General features: G+C 41.8%; 1 protein-coding gene across 12 annotated transcripts in view; it reads right to left on the bottom strand.

Moving 5' to 3' along the window:
• The window catches only part of PDE8B (phosphodiesterase 8B), a 246,202-nt gene that overhangs the window by 110,912 nt on the left and 118,684 nt on the right, over positions 1–16,606 (bottom strand). For 7 of the 12 annotated variants that reach the window (XM_025387304.1, XM_025387295.1, XM_025387296.1 and 4 more), the window contains one exon: positions 6,782–6,841. The exons of 1 other annotated variant lie outside the window; for it this stretch is intronic. In XM_025387304.1, coding sequence (XP_025243089.1) covers positions 6,782–6,841 — 60 coding nt within the window. The remainder of the gene's footprint in view (positions 1–6,781; positions 6,842–16,606) is intronic. 4 more of the 12 variants (XM_025387306.1, XM_025387307.1, XM_025387299.1 and 1 more) reach the window with 1 other exon arrangement.

Here is a 16,606-nt window from a genome sequence, read left to right as displayed (position 1 = left end):
TTGTCCACAGCTGCACTGCCAGCAAGATGTGAACCGAGGCTGGCCTGACCCCAGGGTCTTTGCAATCACTATGTTAAGTAACTTACTGTCTCTCAGCTCCACAAATATTTTTTACCTATAATATTAGACGAAAATTCTTAACAACTCTGTGGTTCTTTGAAACTGGCTGGATGAGGTAGAAGACGCAACCTGGTAGCAGCAGTAAGGACAGACAGCAAGAGAAATGCTGGCCACGGCAAGTTACTGAGTCTGAACGTCTCCATCCCTCTGTCATTTCACTTAATGTGTGAAGGTCACCTCCCTATGAGGCCATGTGATCTCCAATATATAACATCCCCAAATATAATGGTTCCAGAAAACCTACACCCTACAACATGGAAGAATAAGGTGGTTTTTGTTGTTGTTGTGTTTTTTTTTTAGGGTTGGAGTCTCACTCTGTTGCCCAGGCTGGAGTGCAATGGTGCTATCTTGGCTCACTGCAACCTCCACCTCCCAGGTTCAAGCAATTCTCTGCCTCAGCCTCCAAAGTAGCGGCGATTACAGGTGCGGCCACCACATCTGACTAATTTTTGTATTTTTAGTAAAGACGGGGTTTCACCATCTTGGCCAGGCTTTGAAAGGAGATGTGACCTTGCTAAGAAAAAGCTAGGTCACAGCTGTGGGGATCCATTTCCAAGTCCAGTTGGAAAGCCCAGCGTGAGGGGGAATGGGGACAGGACTCTCTAAGCAGAAACACACAAATTCTGCACACTGGGGAAGTAAATGTGTTCCAGGTATGGATGAAGAAAAGGCCACTTGATTTTTCAGACAGTCTCATGTTGATTTGGATCTCCTGCCTCATAATACTTCCTCTGCTTTTTATTTTCTAGCCAAGATTGGAAAATATGACTTTCACTGTGGGTCACATCAACTCACCCAGGAGAGACGTGCTCCACAGCACCACTCTGCACTTCCAATCCATTCCACTCCTAACTGTGCTCCTGCCAGCTCTGTGTGGGGTGTGTGGAGCCCCATGGGAGTACATTTCCTGACATGGGAGTAAATGTCCCCTGATGAACTCAGAAATACACCCTCAAAAGCAACTATATCCTGAAATATTCTTATCAAGCCAAACCCTAAGGGCTCTGGCTGATGTAGCTAATTAATATTTTTGGCACTGCAGTGAAGAAAAAAAAGGAGAAAAAAAAGTAAAATAAAAGCACTAGGACATAGCTTGATTTTTCTAAGTCAATTGCAATGTTAGTAGCAGAAGCAAAAAAACACTAGATATCAATGCACTGAAAGTTCGTGTGTTATGGACAATAAAACTGACCTTCCAGACCTCTCTCTGTGGTCAGGGAACATGGTGCCTTCTCTCTCTCCCCTGCAACACTTAGCATAGAGCCCCGAACATAGGAGGTACTCAGTAGATTCTTATTGCATAAATCATTGAGTCAAAACTCTATGTTTGAATGAGACCATAGTGAAGCCATCCTTGGTTCTAAGTTGAGTTTATTATCTTTTTTAAAAGAAACTCTTAATTATTGTGTCCCTCACTCAAAGAGAGACTCTTTACCACTTGCATCTGCTGTTATTTGGAGCCAAACTCATGTGAGGGAAATCAATGGGGTATACAGTAGCACTTGTAATGTTCCAGGTCTTGCACTGGGTGGCGGGCTTATGAGTTTATGGTATTCAATTTGTTATTATGTTTCATAGGTTATGAGCACATATCAAAAATATTTTTGTATGTTTTAATATGACACATATAATAAATTCAAATTTATAGACAAGTGTTTTTCAGTTGTGGGAGGGTGGAGCTGTCAGGAGGTACTTAAATTCTGCAAAGGACTGTATCATGTTTGAGAGGACAGAAGGATAGTATGGCGAGATTTTGTTATAAAATTTGACTGCTAATCATGCATATTAAAAATAATTTCAGGCTGGGCACGGTGGCTCACCCTGTAATCCCAGCACTTTGGGAGGCCAAGGTGGGCGAATCACGAGGTCAAAAGTTCAAGATCAGCCTGGCCAATATGATGAAACGCTGTCTCTACTAAAAATACAAAAAGTTAGCTGGGCGTGGTGGCATGCACCTGTAGTCCCAGCTACTTGGGAGGCTGAGGCAGAAGAATTGCTTGAACCTGGGAGGCGGAGGTTGCAGTGAGCCGAGATCGTGCCACTGCACTCCAGCCTGGGTGACAGAGCGAGACTTTGTCTCAAAAATAATAATAATAATAATAATAATTTCAGGGTAATCACTAAAAGAATAGCAGTATACCTATATTAGAGAAAAGAAAATGTAGCTTCAAAAACATACCCAACTTAATAAGCAGAAACAAGAAACAAGAAAACAAAAGGAAAAGGTTAATAAATAGAAAACACAAAATAAAACAACTGTATCAGTATTCACACTCAATGTAAGCAGATTTAAACTCACCTATTAAAAGACAAACATTATAGAAACACATTTTAGCTCCCCCCCTTTTTTTTTTTTTTTTTTTTGAGGCGGAGTCTCACTCTGTCACCCAGGCTGGAGTGCAGTGGCGCAATCTCGGCTCACTGCAAGCTTCGCCTCCCGGGTTCACACCATTCTCCTGCCTCAGCCTCCCGAGTAGCTGGGACTACAGGCGCCCACCACTACGCCCGGCTAATTTTTTGTATTTTTAGTAGAGACGGGGTTTCACCATGTTAGCCAGGATAGTCTGGATCTCCTGACCTCGTGATCCGCTCACCTCGGCCTCCCAAAGTGCTGGGATTACAGGTGTGAGCCACCGCGCCTGGCCAGCTCCCATACTTTTATTGAAAAAAACCCCAACATACTGCTTAAAAAAGGCTACTCAAAATAAAGTTATAAAGTATCTGCAGTCTTTTGTTTCTGAAAAAAAAAAACAACAAACAGAAAAAGATATACTAGGAAAATGTTAACCAAAGGTAGCAGGCCTGGCAATATTATAAATAGATAAAACAGAATATAAGGGAAAAGGTTAAAGAAGGACACTACAAAATGATAAAAGGGACAGTCATCAAGAATATACAACAATCAAGAACTTGGATACACCTAACAACACAGACTCAAAATACCAGCAAATATTAACAGATATTGATGATTTTTCAACAAATCCACTGTAATTAGAAACTGACAGATCACACAGTCACAAAATTTAAGTCAAAAATTAATAGAGATGGTTTGAATAGCATGATTAATGAAGTTGAAGTAATTCATGTAAATAGGACCCTTTGTCCAACAAATAGAGAATACATCTTTTTATCACTTTTTGTGGAGTATTAATCTAAAAACTGACTACATACCTGGCCACCAAACAAGCTGCAACAAATATAAAAAAAATCAGTAGCAAAGGCATCAAAGCAATTCAATGGGGAAGAATAGTCTTTGTAATAAGTAGAGCTGGAAACAACCAGACATCAATATGGTGGGGTGGGGGGATCAGCCTTGACACCCATATCACACTGTACACAAAAATTAACTTGAGATAGATTATAGATTTAAAATTAAAAGTTAAAACAATAAAGTCTCTAGAGGAAAACAGGAAATTATCTTCTTGACCTGGGAGTAAATAAAGAATTATACCACAGAAAGCAACAACCATTTTTTAAAAAGTGATAGACTTTTTCAAAATGAAAAATTATTCAAAAGCCAGAGTTATGAAAACGAATAAAAGAGCCATGGATTGGGAGAAAATATTCTCAAAATCTGACAAAGGAGTCGTAACAATAATATATAAAGAACTCATACAACTCAGTAAGTTTCCCAATTAAAAAATGAGGAGAAGACTTGATGAAACACTTCACAAAAGAAAATAGAGGAATGGCTAATAAACAAATAAAAAAGTGCTCATCATTAGTCATGGAGAAATGCAAATTTAAATCACGATAAGATAATACTACTCATTCACTAGAGTAGCTAAAATTTAAAAGACTCACAACATCAAATATTTTCAAGGATTTAGAGTAACCAGAAATCTCATATTGCTGGTATGAGTGTAAAATGGTACTTTGGGAAAAGGTCTAGAAGTATCTTAAAAAGCTAAACGCACCATTGTTCTGGAGGTTTTAGCCAGGGCAATAAGGCAAGAGAAGAAAAAAAAAAGCATCTAGATTGTGACATGATCTTGTACACAGAAAATCCTAAGGAATTTCTATGGGAATTCATTAGGCTTTCCTTAGGATTATAGGAATTTAAACCTATAATATATAATCCTGAGGATTATAGGAATTTCTATATTCATGAAAAACTAATACATGAGTTCAGCAAGGTTGCAAGATATAAGATCCTGTGAAATAGAAAGATATTTCATGGTCATAGACTGGAAAACAAAATTGTTAACATGGTAATACTCCTGAAATTGGTCTATAGATTCATTGCAATCCCTATCAAAATCCCAGCTGGCTCTCCGAAGCCCCCACTGAAATTGACAAAATGGTCCTAAAATTCATACAAAGATGCAAGAGACCCAGATAGCTAAAATAATCTTGAAAAATGAGACTAAAGTTGGAGGAGTCACACTTCACAACTTCAAAACTTACTACAAAGTTACAGTAATCAAGACAGTGTGGTACTAGATAAGGACAGACATATAAATCAATGGAATAGAACTGAGAGTCCAAAAGTAAATCCTCACATTTATGATTGATTTCTGACAAAGACGCCAAGACAAGTCAACAGGGGAAAGAAGAATATTTTTAAACAAATGCTGCTAGGACAACTAGATAAAAATAAAGCTGGACCCCCTACCTCACACCATAAACAAAAATTAACCCAAAATGGATCATAGAGCTAAATGTAAGATCTAAAACTATAAAACTCATAGAAGAAAACAAAGACGTAAATGTTTACAATCTTAGATTAGGCAATGAATTTTTAGATACGACACCAACTGATGAATGAAGAATGATGCTTACAGCACAACACCTTTCAAAGAGAGCTAAAAAGAATTCATAACAAGTGTACATATTATGAATGGATACACACATACAAAGAGTGAGTATACAAATATTTATCATAGTGGTTGCTTTCAGAGAGGAAAGAAAGGGGCAGCAAAGGGATAAATAAAGGGCTTAAACAGTATCTACAACCTTCTGTTTCTGAAACAAATAAGATATACCATTAATATATGACAGAAGTGGGTGTTGGTACACCCATGCACCTTTATGAATATTTGAAATATTTTAACATTTAACAACTTACATTTTTAAAAGAATGAGACATCCTTATGAGCATTCATTGCCAGTGTAGCATAGGACAAAAATGAAGGTAAATGAAATTGATCTAAAACCATACTAATCCCAAACAGTATTCTGGAAATTGCTTTGGGAATAAGTCCTTGATATCAACTCCTTTATTTGTTATTGCCTTTATTCAAAATTGGAGTACAAAGGACATGGCTCAGAATGATTACTGAAATTTTCCATTTGTTTATATTCTATACAAATAGTTGTGGCTGGTGTTTATTTTTCTCTATCTCTCTGTTCCTAAATTTGTTTTCATCAAATTTTCCCAAGCTAAATCTCTTCCTTTTTTTTTCTCCTTTCCCTAGATTTGCATTTCTTTTACCAAGCAACTATAAAACATTATTTTCTTTTTCCATTTGCTCATAAATCAAATAGCACATTTCCTTGCTTGGTTTTTCACTTTCATCTATATGTTGGTTGACTTGTTTATATCTTTTCTGCATCTTGACTTGTCCCAAGTATGGGACAAGATTCCAGGTGCTAATAAGCTACAGTTTTTACAAGGAGGAAGTTAACTTATTTAGGCCTAATGGGATGGCTTATATGCAGATAAGGATTTAGAAATTATTTAAAAGGGTACAAACTCCCTTTTCATACATGTTTCTCTCAAGGGGGCACAGGAACTTGGAAGGGCTGCAAGGAGGACACAGTTGCTGCCATGATTAGAGTGAAGTCAATCCTACAGGTGGCTGGGCCTTGTATCCTTGGATACCAGTTCCTGCTGTGTTACGGAGCCCAGTAGGCTGCTTGGCTTAAGTCACATGGAAGATATAGGGGAGCATTTTATCATCTTCTATTCCCACACAACAGCAACAGCTATCATTTATCAACCATCTTTTTCAATTAATGATAACTGCCAGATAAAGTTCTAGGCATCCTATGCTATCTCATTTAACTTATAATTCCCTGAGGCATAATCATCTCCATTTTGCAGACAGGACACTGGGTAAGAGGAGTGAAGCAATATATGCAAGGTCACACAGCTGATTAACGGCAGAGCTAAGATTCCCACCCAGTTGTGACTCATGACAAGGCCCAGCCCTTTACCATTTCATTGCTTCTTCCCTTTCTGGCTGCAGCAGGATGTGGAGCAGACTAGTTTTGGGGTAAGAGTTGTTCTTTCTCACAATCCACCATGCAATCTATCCATTATATTTATACTCAAAATGGGGAAACGTTTAGGTCTTCAAGAAAACAATTTGAGTCAGGCTGGGCACAGTGGTTCACACCTGCGTGGGAGGCCCAGGCAGGCAGGTCACCTGAGGTCAGGAGTTTGAGACCAGCCTGGCCAACATGGTGAAACCCCAGCTCTATTAAAAATACAAACATTAGCCAGGTATGGTGGCGCACGCCTGTAATCCCAGCTACTTGGGTGGCTGAGGTAGGAGAATCGCTTGAACCCAGGAGGCAAAGGTTGCAGTGAGCTGAGATGGAGCCACTACACTCCAACCTGGGCAACAGAAGGAGGCTCTATGGCAAAAAACAAAAACAAAACAAAACAAAAAACAGAAAACAATCTGAGTTATGGGGCTGAGTAAAAGAGGCGTACCTGAATAGGGTCCTGCGTCAGTCTCATGGGCCCGATGCGCACCTCCGCAGAAGACACCTGCTAAATAAAGGACAGCACAAGAGAAGTGTCAAGTCTTAAACTACACAAATGGATACATCCTTCCTTACGCAATGCATTGCATTATGCCACTGTGTGCACTAAATTGAAGAATCCGGCTTACTGAACTGGAGATGGGTTACAAAGCATGATGTATATAGCACAGCCCTGTTTTTGTATAAAAAAATAAAGTATACATTTATATGCATTGAAAATGTCTTTGAGGATACATCCCCAAATGCTAAGTGGTTGGACTTTGAGTTACTTTTACTAGAAGTGCCTGTATTTTTATAATAAGCATGTACTATTTTATGGAAGGAAACAATTCAATAATTATTTACTGAGCACCTACTATGCGCTGGACATCATGCTAAGACCATTATTATTCTGACATTTCAAAAGAGAATAAACATTTCTCTCAAATCTCGAGGCTAAATCACATCTATGGTTTAAGAGCCTTTCCAATATTTAGATCCTTTTTTTCTTATCCTCATGTTTTACTATGAGGGGCAAACAGCTTAGTCTTACACACATTTACCATGGATAAATTATTCATCTCAGTTGTATTTCCACAAATAAACTGAGCAATACCACACCATGATGACCACAAGAGGCTTGTCTCTGCCCCATGACTCCAGGAGTGAGCATAGGGCTCTTCGGTGTTCACTGGCCAACACCATCTGGCTGCCTTTGGCGAGCGGTTAGATGGAAGCAAGCATAAAGCAAATATTTGTCTTTATTTTTAATTACTTTACTGGGATTTCTAAAAATGACTGTTCTCTAGACTAATTTGGTTGACGGTCTTGACCTCACCTCCATGGATCCAATTTTGTTTTTCTCTAAGAGACTGCGGTCATTTGCCACTATTGGAAGTTTATCCTGCATGCCACCCTCTGTACTGGCCCCGTGTCAGTCTGAAGAAGTGCCTTCAGCTCGCAGCAGCATTTACACAACCAGAGACACTTGCAGTGATCCAAGGGCCATGGGAGGCTTTTCAATTACAAAAAACAAACAAGAAAAGCAAACTTTCTTTACATTATACTTCACAAGACTACAATAATTTCCCTTTCTCCTTTCTTCCTCTTTCCCCAAGTTTAACTCTTGGTGCTGGCGCTATGAACACTCTCCAAAGCACCAGTCAGTCTTCCTTTCCTCTGTAGGGCTGATTCTCTCACCCCACCCCAACACGGCAGTGTAAAGAACTGATGCAGGGCGCTTGGGCCTCTCACCAAACCAGCCAGCAGAAAACTCAAAGAGCCCTCTAATGACTGCTCATAGGCTCCTGGCCCTCCATGGAGGGTTCTCAGGAGGGCAAGGCTGCCTGTCCTGCTCCCTTTGGGGGAGACAGCCTCCTCAACCATGGGTCCACTCAGCAGGCCTGGCACAATGAAAACCAACTGGAGGCTTTGAGTCCCTGAGCCTGTGGACAAGTTCCTTCAGTGTTTAACTGCTGTGTTCAGGTCAAAGTGACAGGCTCATGTTGAGTGTCGACTTCCCTTACTCTTCTTTTGTCTAAGTCAGTCAGTATCCTGGAAGGTGTGGGTGCTGACACCAGTAGCCTACGTGCACAGCCCCAAGAGCAATTCCACTAGAAGAGGGCCAGCCCCAGGGCATCCTGCATCGCTGGGCTGCCAGCCCTTCGCCCAGCTCCACTCCCAAGCCAGTTTTTGCTATTGAAATAAACACCCTCCTTCCAAAGCAGCACAACTGCCAGAACCCAGATTTAAAAATTAATGTAATCCCAGCACTTTGGGAGGCCGAGGCAGGCAGATCACCTGAAGTCAGGAGTTCAGTTCCAGCCTAGCCAACATGGTGAAACCCAGTCTCTATTAAAAATACAGCAGGCGCCTGTAATCCCAGCTACTTGGGAGGCTGAGGCAGGAGAATCACTTGAACCTGGGAGGCAGAGGTTGTGGTGAGCCAAGATCACGGCATTGCACTCCAGCCTGGGCAATAAGAGCGAAACTCCATCTCAAAAAAAAAAAAAAAAAAGTTAATGATTAAAAAGGGAAACCAGCCGGGCGTGGTGGCTCATGCCTATAATCCCAGCACTTTGGGAGGCCGAGGCAGGTGGATCCCTTGAGGCCAGGAGTTTGAGACCAGCCTGGCCAACATGGTGAAACCCCATCTCTACTCAAAATACAAAAATTAGCCAGGCATGGCAGTGGGCACCTGTAATTCCAGCTACTCGGGAGGCTGAGGCAGGAGAATGGCTTGAACTCGGGAGGTGGAGGCTACAGTGAGCCGAGATCACACCACTGCACTTCAGCCTGGGCAGCACAGCGAGACTCCGGAAAAAAAAAAAAAAAGTGAAACCAATTTAGTACGCTAAGATACATTTGATAAGCCAGGGTATCTTTTCATCTTTTCACTTGCCCTGTGATCTCTCTTGAGTTCACTGCCTCCACCACACACAGAAGGCCCTCCAACAAGCCCACCTGTGAATGATTTCGCCAGCAAAATTAGGCTCCTAAAGGAGTCATCCAGTGGCAGAAAAGAAAGTAATGAATGAAATCATAAATAAAAGTTTAAAAGGAATAAAATAAAAAGTGACTCACATTAGAAGGCCAAGAGATAGGGAAGGACTCCTGCAAGAAGGGCACAGGCTGTACAAAAAATAATAATTCACCCCTAACCAATACGTTGCCTGTCTCCCTCCCTCCCTCCCTCCTTCCCTTCCTCTCTCTCTCTTTCCTTTCTTTCTTTCCTTTACTTTTTTTCTTTTTCTTTTTTTTTTTTTTTTGGACAGAGTTTTACTCTGTCACCCAGGCTGGAGCGCAATGGCACCTTCTCGGCTCACTGCAACCTCCGCCTCCTGGGTTCAGGCGATTCTCCTGCCTCAGCCTCCCGAGTAACTGGGATTACAGGTGCCCACCAACACTTCCAGCTAATTTTTGTATTTTTAGTAGAGATGGGGTTTCGCCATGTTGGCCAGGGTAGTTTCAAACTCCTGACCTCAGGTGATCTGCCCGCCTTGGCCTCCCGAAGTGCTGGGATTACAGGAGTGCACCATTGTGCCCTGCTGCCTATATACTTTTCTAAATAATCAATATGTGCATGAAGTGTTGGTACAGCTAACCTTATATGGTAGGCTGGCGGGGAGGGGCAGGCGATTTTCAACTCTGCCAGGAGAATATCTGATGACCGTGAACATTCCTTAAGTCCCTCTGACCCAGGCATTGTGCCAGGCACATTCACACCTGTAATCCTAGTGGCAGACAGGCAACGGCCACGGAGTCACAGCATGGAATTTTAAAAGCAGTTCTCAAGCTAGAAGATGTATCATTTTTCTTCCTAAAGGCAGGAAAGACCCTACAACTTTCTCTCATAGCCACAACAGTTCTCTGCCTGCCATCCAGCATTCTAACTCCCGTCTGACCCAGCCCAGCAGAAAGGTGAGCTGTGAGCTTGTGGGAGGACAGCAGAGCCGGGAACAGGGGCTGTAAAGTTGCTGCTTAGGGACCTTCTCCAAACCCCTGCCTCTCGCATCTCTACCATTCCTTGCCTCTCTCCTCCCAGCCCCACTTCACTGTGTTCCCTCCCACGTGCTGTCACTCTACCTCCACTACCGGCGTGGGTGCCTCAGTTTACCAGCTCCTCTAGTCCTGACCCACACTTTGCTTTGTGTCTGTTTGCCTTTTCCTTCTTAGTCTGTGCTCCAAGTCATCTGGCCTTGGCTTCTGTGTCCCAAAGAGGTCAACTGTCCCAAAAGAACACTGGAACTTGTTCTTGCTGACTCTGAGGGCTGGCACTAGGTAGTGACCAGCAGAAAAAACCCGTAGCAGGTATATTCACAGACGGCAGTTTGCAGAGTTCTGCTTCTGACACAGGCATCTAAGTGCCTTCATTTCACCAATTTATAAAACAGCTATTATGAACAGAAACAGGAGATCATTTACCGACATCTGTGTAGCCACGCCAAGATTCTCTACTTCAAAGAATGAACTTTGAGCAACTGCAGATGCACAGAATCTTCAATTAGTATATTAGCTCTGATTCCAGGAAGTGACCAAGTTTGCCAGGGTCAGAGAAACAAATGCAGGGGTGGGGGCATAGGTAACATAATTCCAACACCTGAGAAGAGGGTGGGACCAGAATGTGAAGAGAAACACACTTCCTAGCCACATGGGTTTCCCCAGTAGCCTAATGAGGAAGGACTGCTGAACTATAGTGTAGTTTTAACTGTGCTGTACAACATTCGTAGTGTGTCAAATATTTGTGTGTACATGTGTGTGAATGGTAACATACACACCTATATACATGGAAGCAGGGTCACCAATCCACTTTCACATGGAAAAAAAAAAAAAAACAAAACGAGTACTATTTTGTAGCATTTGCTGACTTCCATGGTATAAATACCATTGTTTATCTCAAGCTGGCAACATGGGTCCATGACTGCAAAATTAGGAATGCATCTTTTCATTCAGAGAAAGTCTACAAGTGGCAAAGTCATTCAGTCTTTGTTGATCTGTAAACATCTATCACTCACTTTTGCTTGAAATTTGGCTGAATATAGAATTCTCGTTAAGAGACATTTTCTCTCCCACTCTGAAGTTGAGAAAGAGGAGATAATACTTCTGGTTTGGGGGGTGGGGAGATCAAGGAAGGCCTCATGAAGGCAGGCAGGTGGTCAGAAAAAGGGGGACGAAGAGGCTGGGTTGGGGAAAGAGATTCTAGGCATAGGGAACAGCACAGACACAGGCATGGAGGCAGGAAAGCAAAGGTGCTGGCGGGGAGAAAACAAGTCTCCAGAGAGCTGGATTGCAGTATGTGAAAGGGTCGGCTGGGAAGGCTGGGGTCAGATCCTCAGAGGACACAGGAACGAGCTCTCTTTTTTCATCTCTAAGCACCAATCACATTGCAGGTGTTTGAGCAAAGGATCAACATAATCAGATCTGTGACCTGGGAAAATCAAACACTGGCTTGCCCACTTTCTGAATAACCAAGAACAGAGATTTCGCAAAAACTAAACAAAAACACTGCTATGAGTAGGAACTACAGCAACGAAAGCAAGTGGGAAAATACACTGCAATGATCAAGAAAAAAATTGCAGGAAAAAAACTCAGCTTGGCTTCACTTCAATAGAAAGGGAACTCCAAGATACAACCCAGCTGGTGCAGGGTAGGCAGATGGAAGGGACAAACTCGCGAGAGAAATCAAGGTAGTTCAGGTTGGTTAATTCACCTGTCATGCCACCACATTCTCTAGAGGTGACTGCTGCAGCTCTTAATAGTTTCAGCTTCAGGAATCTTGTTAAGTAACTTGGCATCGAGTTTTAGAGCCTTCCTCAGACAAGAGGGAAGCTAAGGATTCAGGAAGGAAAGCAGTTGACCTGGAAGGCCCTTTTCTGTCTCAGCAGCTTACGCATACTTCAAGGGCCTGCTCCAATGCCCTTGCCCTCTGACAATGGTTCAAGTCTAACTTCACCCAAAGAAGAACCAGTGATTTCTCTCCTCAGTACTCCTGTATTCACAGCACTAATTTTGTTAGTCATTTACATATCTCACTCCTTGGCGAGACTGTGAGTTTCTTGAGGACATAGTCTCTGCCTTTTTCACAATTTTATCCCCAGCATCTACAAGATGCTCAGCAAATGCTTTGTGGAATTGAATTAAACTGAAAAGATCAGACAGCTTTTAAGTAACAGAGTGAAGACTGAGACTTCATTCTTCCTAACCCCCAGTGTACTGCTCTTCCATTATGTTCCAAAATTGGAAGCATTAATTCTGCAGCACTCATATTTCTGGTGTGGCTTCTGGACTCCATTCAGACTCTGCAAAATAGATGATGCAGTGCCTGGCGATCCCTACTTGTGCCCTGGTAGTCTGTTAACAGGGCTGGCCCAGCACTAAGAAGGAAAAGGGTATGCATGCATATGCATGTGCGTGTGTGTCCAGGTGGGGATGGAGTGTCTGAGTTCCAAAACTCAGAGTCTGAATCTTCCCCACTTCAATGACTTCTCCTTTAGAATCCCTTCTTTCCCACCATCTACAGTACTGAGTGTTCACACACACACACACAAACACACACAGCTTAGGGCAAGCTTGACTCGCATTTTGTGACGGGTCCACGGTGAAGATCATTTTACACTGAAAAGACACCAGCTGTGGGCACAGAAATAGGCACTTTTAAATGCTGTTCATCAACTCTGTCTGCTGCCCTGTTGGCTCTGATTTAAAAATAGCATTTAATGATCTCAGTATGTGCCCTGTCCACCCTCCATTCTCAGGCAAAACTTAGTTCTTTATTCTTCTGAGCTCTGGGTAAACAAAGGTTGTGTCTGCCTTTTGTCTTTTGAACGGGTGCCTGTCTGTCCTCTGCCTTCCAGTCAGAAAGGGACGGGCCCTGCAGTCTCTAGGTGACCCCACGGTGAGGCTGGGCCTCCCTGCTCTATGCTGGGAAACTCTGGCCCATCCCAACCTCTCTTCCCTGCCAACCATGCTTAGCATACCCAGAACACTCTCTTCCTTCTGTCCCCTCTCAGTTGTAGGCCCTGCTGGCTGGTGCTGCCCTCACTCCAGCCTCCAGCCTTACCTGGCTGTGGTCTGGCTGCCCTCCAGCACCACCTGGCAACTCTGATACCCTGGACCTTTCAGGGTCCAAGAGCTCACTGGGCAGCCTATGAGTTTCCCTTCTCCTTCCTGCTTCCAATCCTCCGGTCTAGAAGTTCTCAACCTGGGCTTCATATTAGAAGCACCTGGGGAACTTTAAAGATATATCAATGCCTGGGTCCTATGTGACACCAAGAGAATTGGGATCTCTAAAATCTGTAAGGATGGGGCCCAAGCATCTTCAATTTTTTATCTCCTTAGGTGCAGCCAGGGTTGACAACCACTAGTCTATTGTTTTGAGCAGACTTGTCTGTTGCTGACTTCAATTCCTGCTTCTTTAATGGCCCCTCCTGCAGACTCTATTACATATTCATTTACTCAACAAACATCAATGGAACATTTACCTTGTGGAAGGTAACAACACCCACCCAAGACTCAGCTATCATGACTGAACCCAGACATTGACAGGTATCTGTGTTTATTTCCAGACACCTCCACTGGTTTTTTCCAGATAGCTCCACGAAAAACACAAGATTATAATCTTGGCATGAGGAAGATAAAGTCTTTTACATTTGGTGAATTATCCCCCCCAAACAATATCCCTACTTTACAATCAAAATCAATCAAAAATTTCTTTTATAGTTTTTTTGTTATATAATATAAATGGACGATTACTCATAGTTACAAGATACAGCCAGTGACATATTTCACTACTTTGTGTTTTATGCCCTATTATTTAGAATAGCACATTAATTTGGCAGCACGATGTTTTATCACATAAACATACAAATGTCTGCTCATCAAAATATACAACCATGAGATAAAAGATTAATCACTTTGACTTTAAAATTATAGCTTCTATTCACCAAAAACAAAAACAAAGGCAAAGAGCACTGTAATAAAAGAGAAAAAGGCCCAGAGCCTGAGAGATGAAATCTAAAACATTAAAAAAAAAAAGTTAGTAACCAGACATAAAACAAAAATTTTTTAAACATCAGTAAGAAGACAGCCAAAAACAAAGCTGGGGAAATGATTTGAAAAAGAAATTTACAGGAGAGGAAATATAAGTATGAATAGATGCTCATCGTCATTAGTAATCAGGAAGATAACAATTTTAAATTACAATGAGATGCTATCTTACATCCAACTATTTTTATCAACAGAATGGCAGAATTAAGTCAAACATTACCTAGAATAGGCAAGAAAGTGGCCCCTCAGAAACTCTTATACATTGTTGGTGGGCGTGTAAATTGGTTTAGCAACTCTGAAAAACAGTTTTGGGATATCTAGTGAAGATGAAGAAGTATATATCCTACAATTCAGCCTCCTGTATGAGTGTACCTCTAGGGTATATAAGAGGCATTTACAAAAATATTCAGAGCAGTATTGTTTGTAACAAAAACTTAGAAAACTGAATCCATAGTCTATTAATACCTATCACCAGAAGAAACTGATATATAGCTCAAGGACTATCCATACAATAGAATATTATACAGCAATAAAAATGAATCAACTAGAGTCACTCATTTAAAATGTATGAATCTTACAAACATTGAGTTAAACAACAAAACAAAAAATTACAAGTTTTAGAATGATGCATACCTTAGGATATTACTTAAAGTTTAAAAATACTTAAAACAATACTGAATATACTTTAGGAATATATTATAACAGTACAAAGAAATGCTGACAAACTCCCAATTGAGGCAAGTGGTCCTGCTGGTGGAGGGGACAATGAATTCAGGGAGGGAGGTGCCAGGGCTTCAACTACATTGTAAATGACCTATTTTTTTTTTTTCTTTTTTGAGACAGAGTCTTGCTCTGTTGCCCAGCCTCGAGTGCAGTCTCCACCTCCCAGGTTCAAGTGATTCTCTTGTCTCAGCCTCTCAGGTAGCTGGGATTACAGGCACTCGTTGCCATGCCTGGCTAATTTTTTGTATTTTAGTAGAGACGGGGTTTCACCATGTTGCCCAGGCTGGTCTTGAATTCCTGAGCTCAGGCAATCCATCCACCTCGGCCTCCCAAAGTGCTGGGATTACAGGCGTGAGCCGCCACACTCAGCAAATGACCTATTTTTTTAAGCACTGAGTAGTGAGCACATGGGTGTTTACTAAATTAACCTTTCTTATTGTATATGTAGATATATCAAAATAAATGTAAATTATGTTTAATTTTATTGGGAAAGTCTATTTCCTATCTTGGGGTTAACATTAATGGAGCATTAGCCACTACATAAATATTCTATATATATATATATATTTTTTTTTTTTTTTTCCAGTAAAGTCTTTATTTGGTAGAATAAGGTGGTGTATTTAAAATTCCTCAGAATATAGACAGGGTTTCTCTGAAAGTTGGTAAAATAAAATTCTAGAAAATTGGGCTGGGACTCAGGGGACCTTGCTCAAGATGAGTAACTGCACTGTGCCTCAATAAGACAAAGGGACTGATGAATTCCCCATGTACATCATCTCACGTAAAGGTCACGGCAATCCCACAGGGCATCCTGGGCCCCTTTCTCCAGCTTAAGAAGTTATGCTGCAGAAAGGTTAAGCCACTTACCCCAGAGGATGAAGCTGAGATTGAAGCCCAGGTCTGCCTCACTGGGAAGGCCATGCTCTTATTATGTATTTACTTACATCTCAGACTGTTCCAGAAAGGCCTTAAGATGGTGTACACAGAGACTTTAAATGAGGTGAGGGTTTTTAAATGACTTATAAATAAGATGTGAAAGATCTGGCTGAGAAACAATGAGCATGGAAAGAAGAAGCAGGTAGGGAGGTCAGTGTGCACAACATTTGGTACAAGGCACCCGCTCCTGCTGAGGTGGGCCACCCAGACAGTGAGGTCAGGCTGCAAAGAGGGAGGCAGAACCCTCAGTCTCCCACCGTGCACTAGACACAGTGATGCGCTTTCCAGCACAGCGTCTTACACTGCCCCCCACCCATGCCCTCTCTTTCCTTCCCCACTGTCACTGTTCTTTCTTAAGAAGGGCTACTACTAGACTCAGCAAGCTTTGCTGTGGAGGGGGATGCTACATCCCACTGTGCCTGGAAAATATGGCAGTGAGAAAAGATAAAGAGGCCATCCTCTTGTAAACACTGAAATGGTAATGAAAAAAATAAACAGAGAAGTCATGCAGATGCCATCAGATCTAAACACAGAAAACTTGGCTGGCACAGTCTAATGGAGAAGCCGCTTCCCCCTGACAAATATCAGA

The sequence above is a fragment of the Theropithecus gelada genome, chromosome 6 (genome assembly GCF_003255815.1).
Source record: "Theropithecus gelada isolate Dixy chromosome 6, Tgel_1.0, whole genome shotgun sequence".
In the NCBI taxonomy this organism is placed as follows: domain Eukaryota; kingdom Metazoa; phylum Chordata; class Mammalia; order Primates; family Cercopithecidae; genus Theropithecus; species Theropithecus gelada.
The sequence above is the reverse complement of the archived record's forward strand: the minus strand, read 5'-3'. Positions and strand labels throughout refer to the sequence as shown.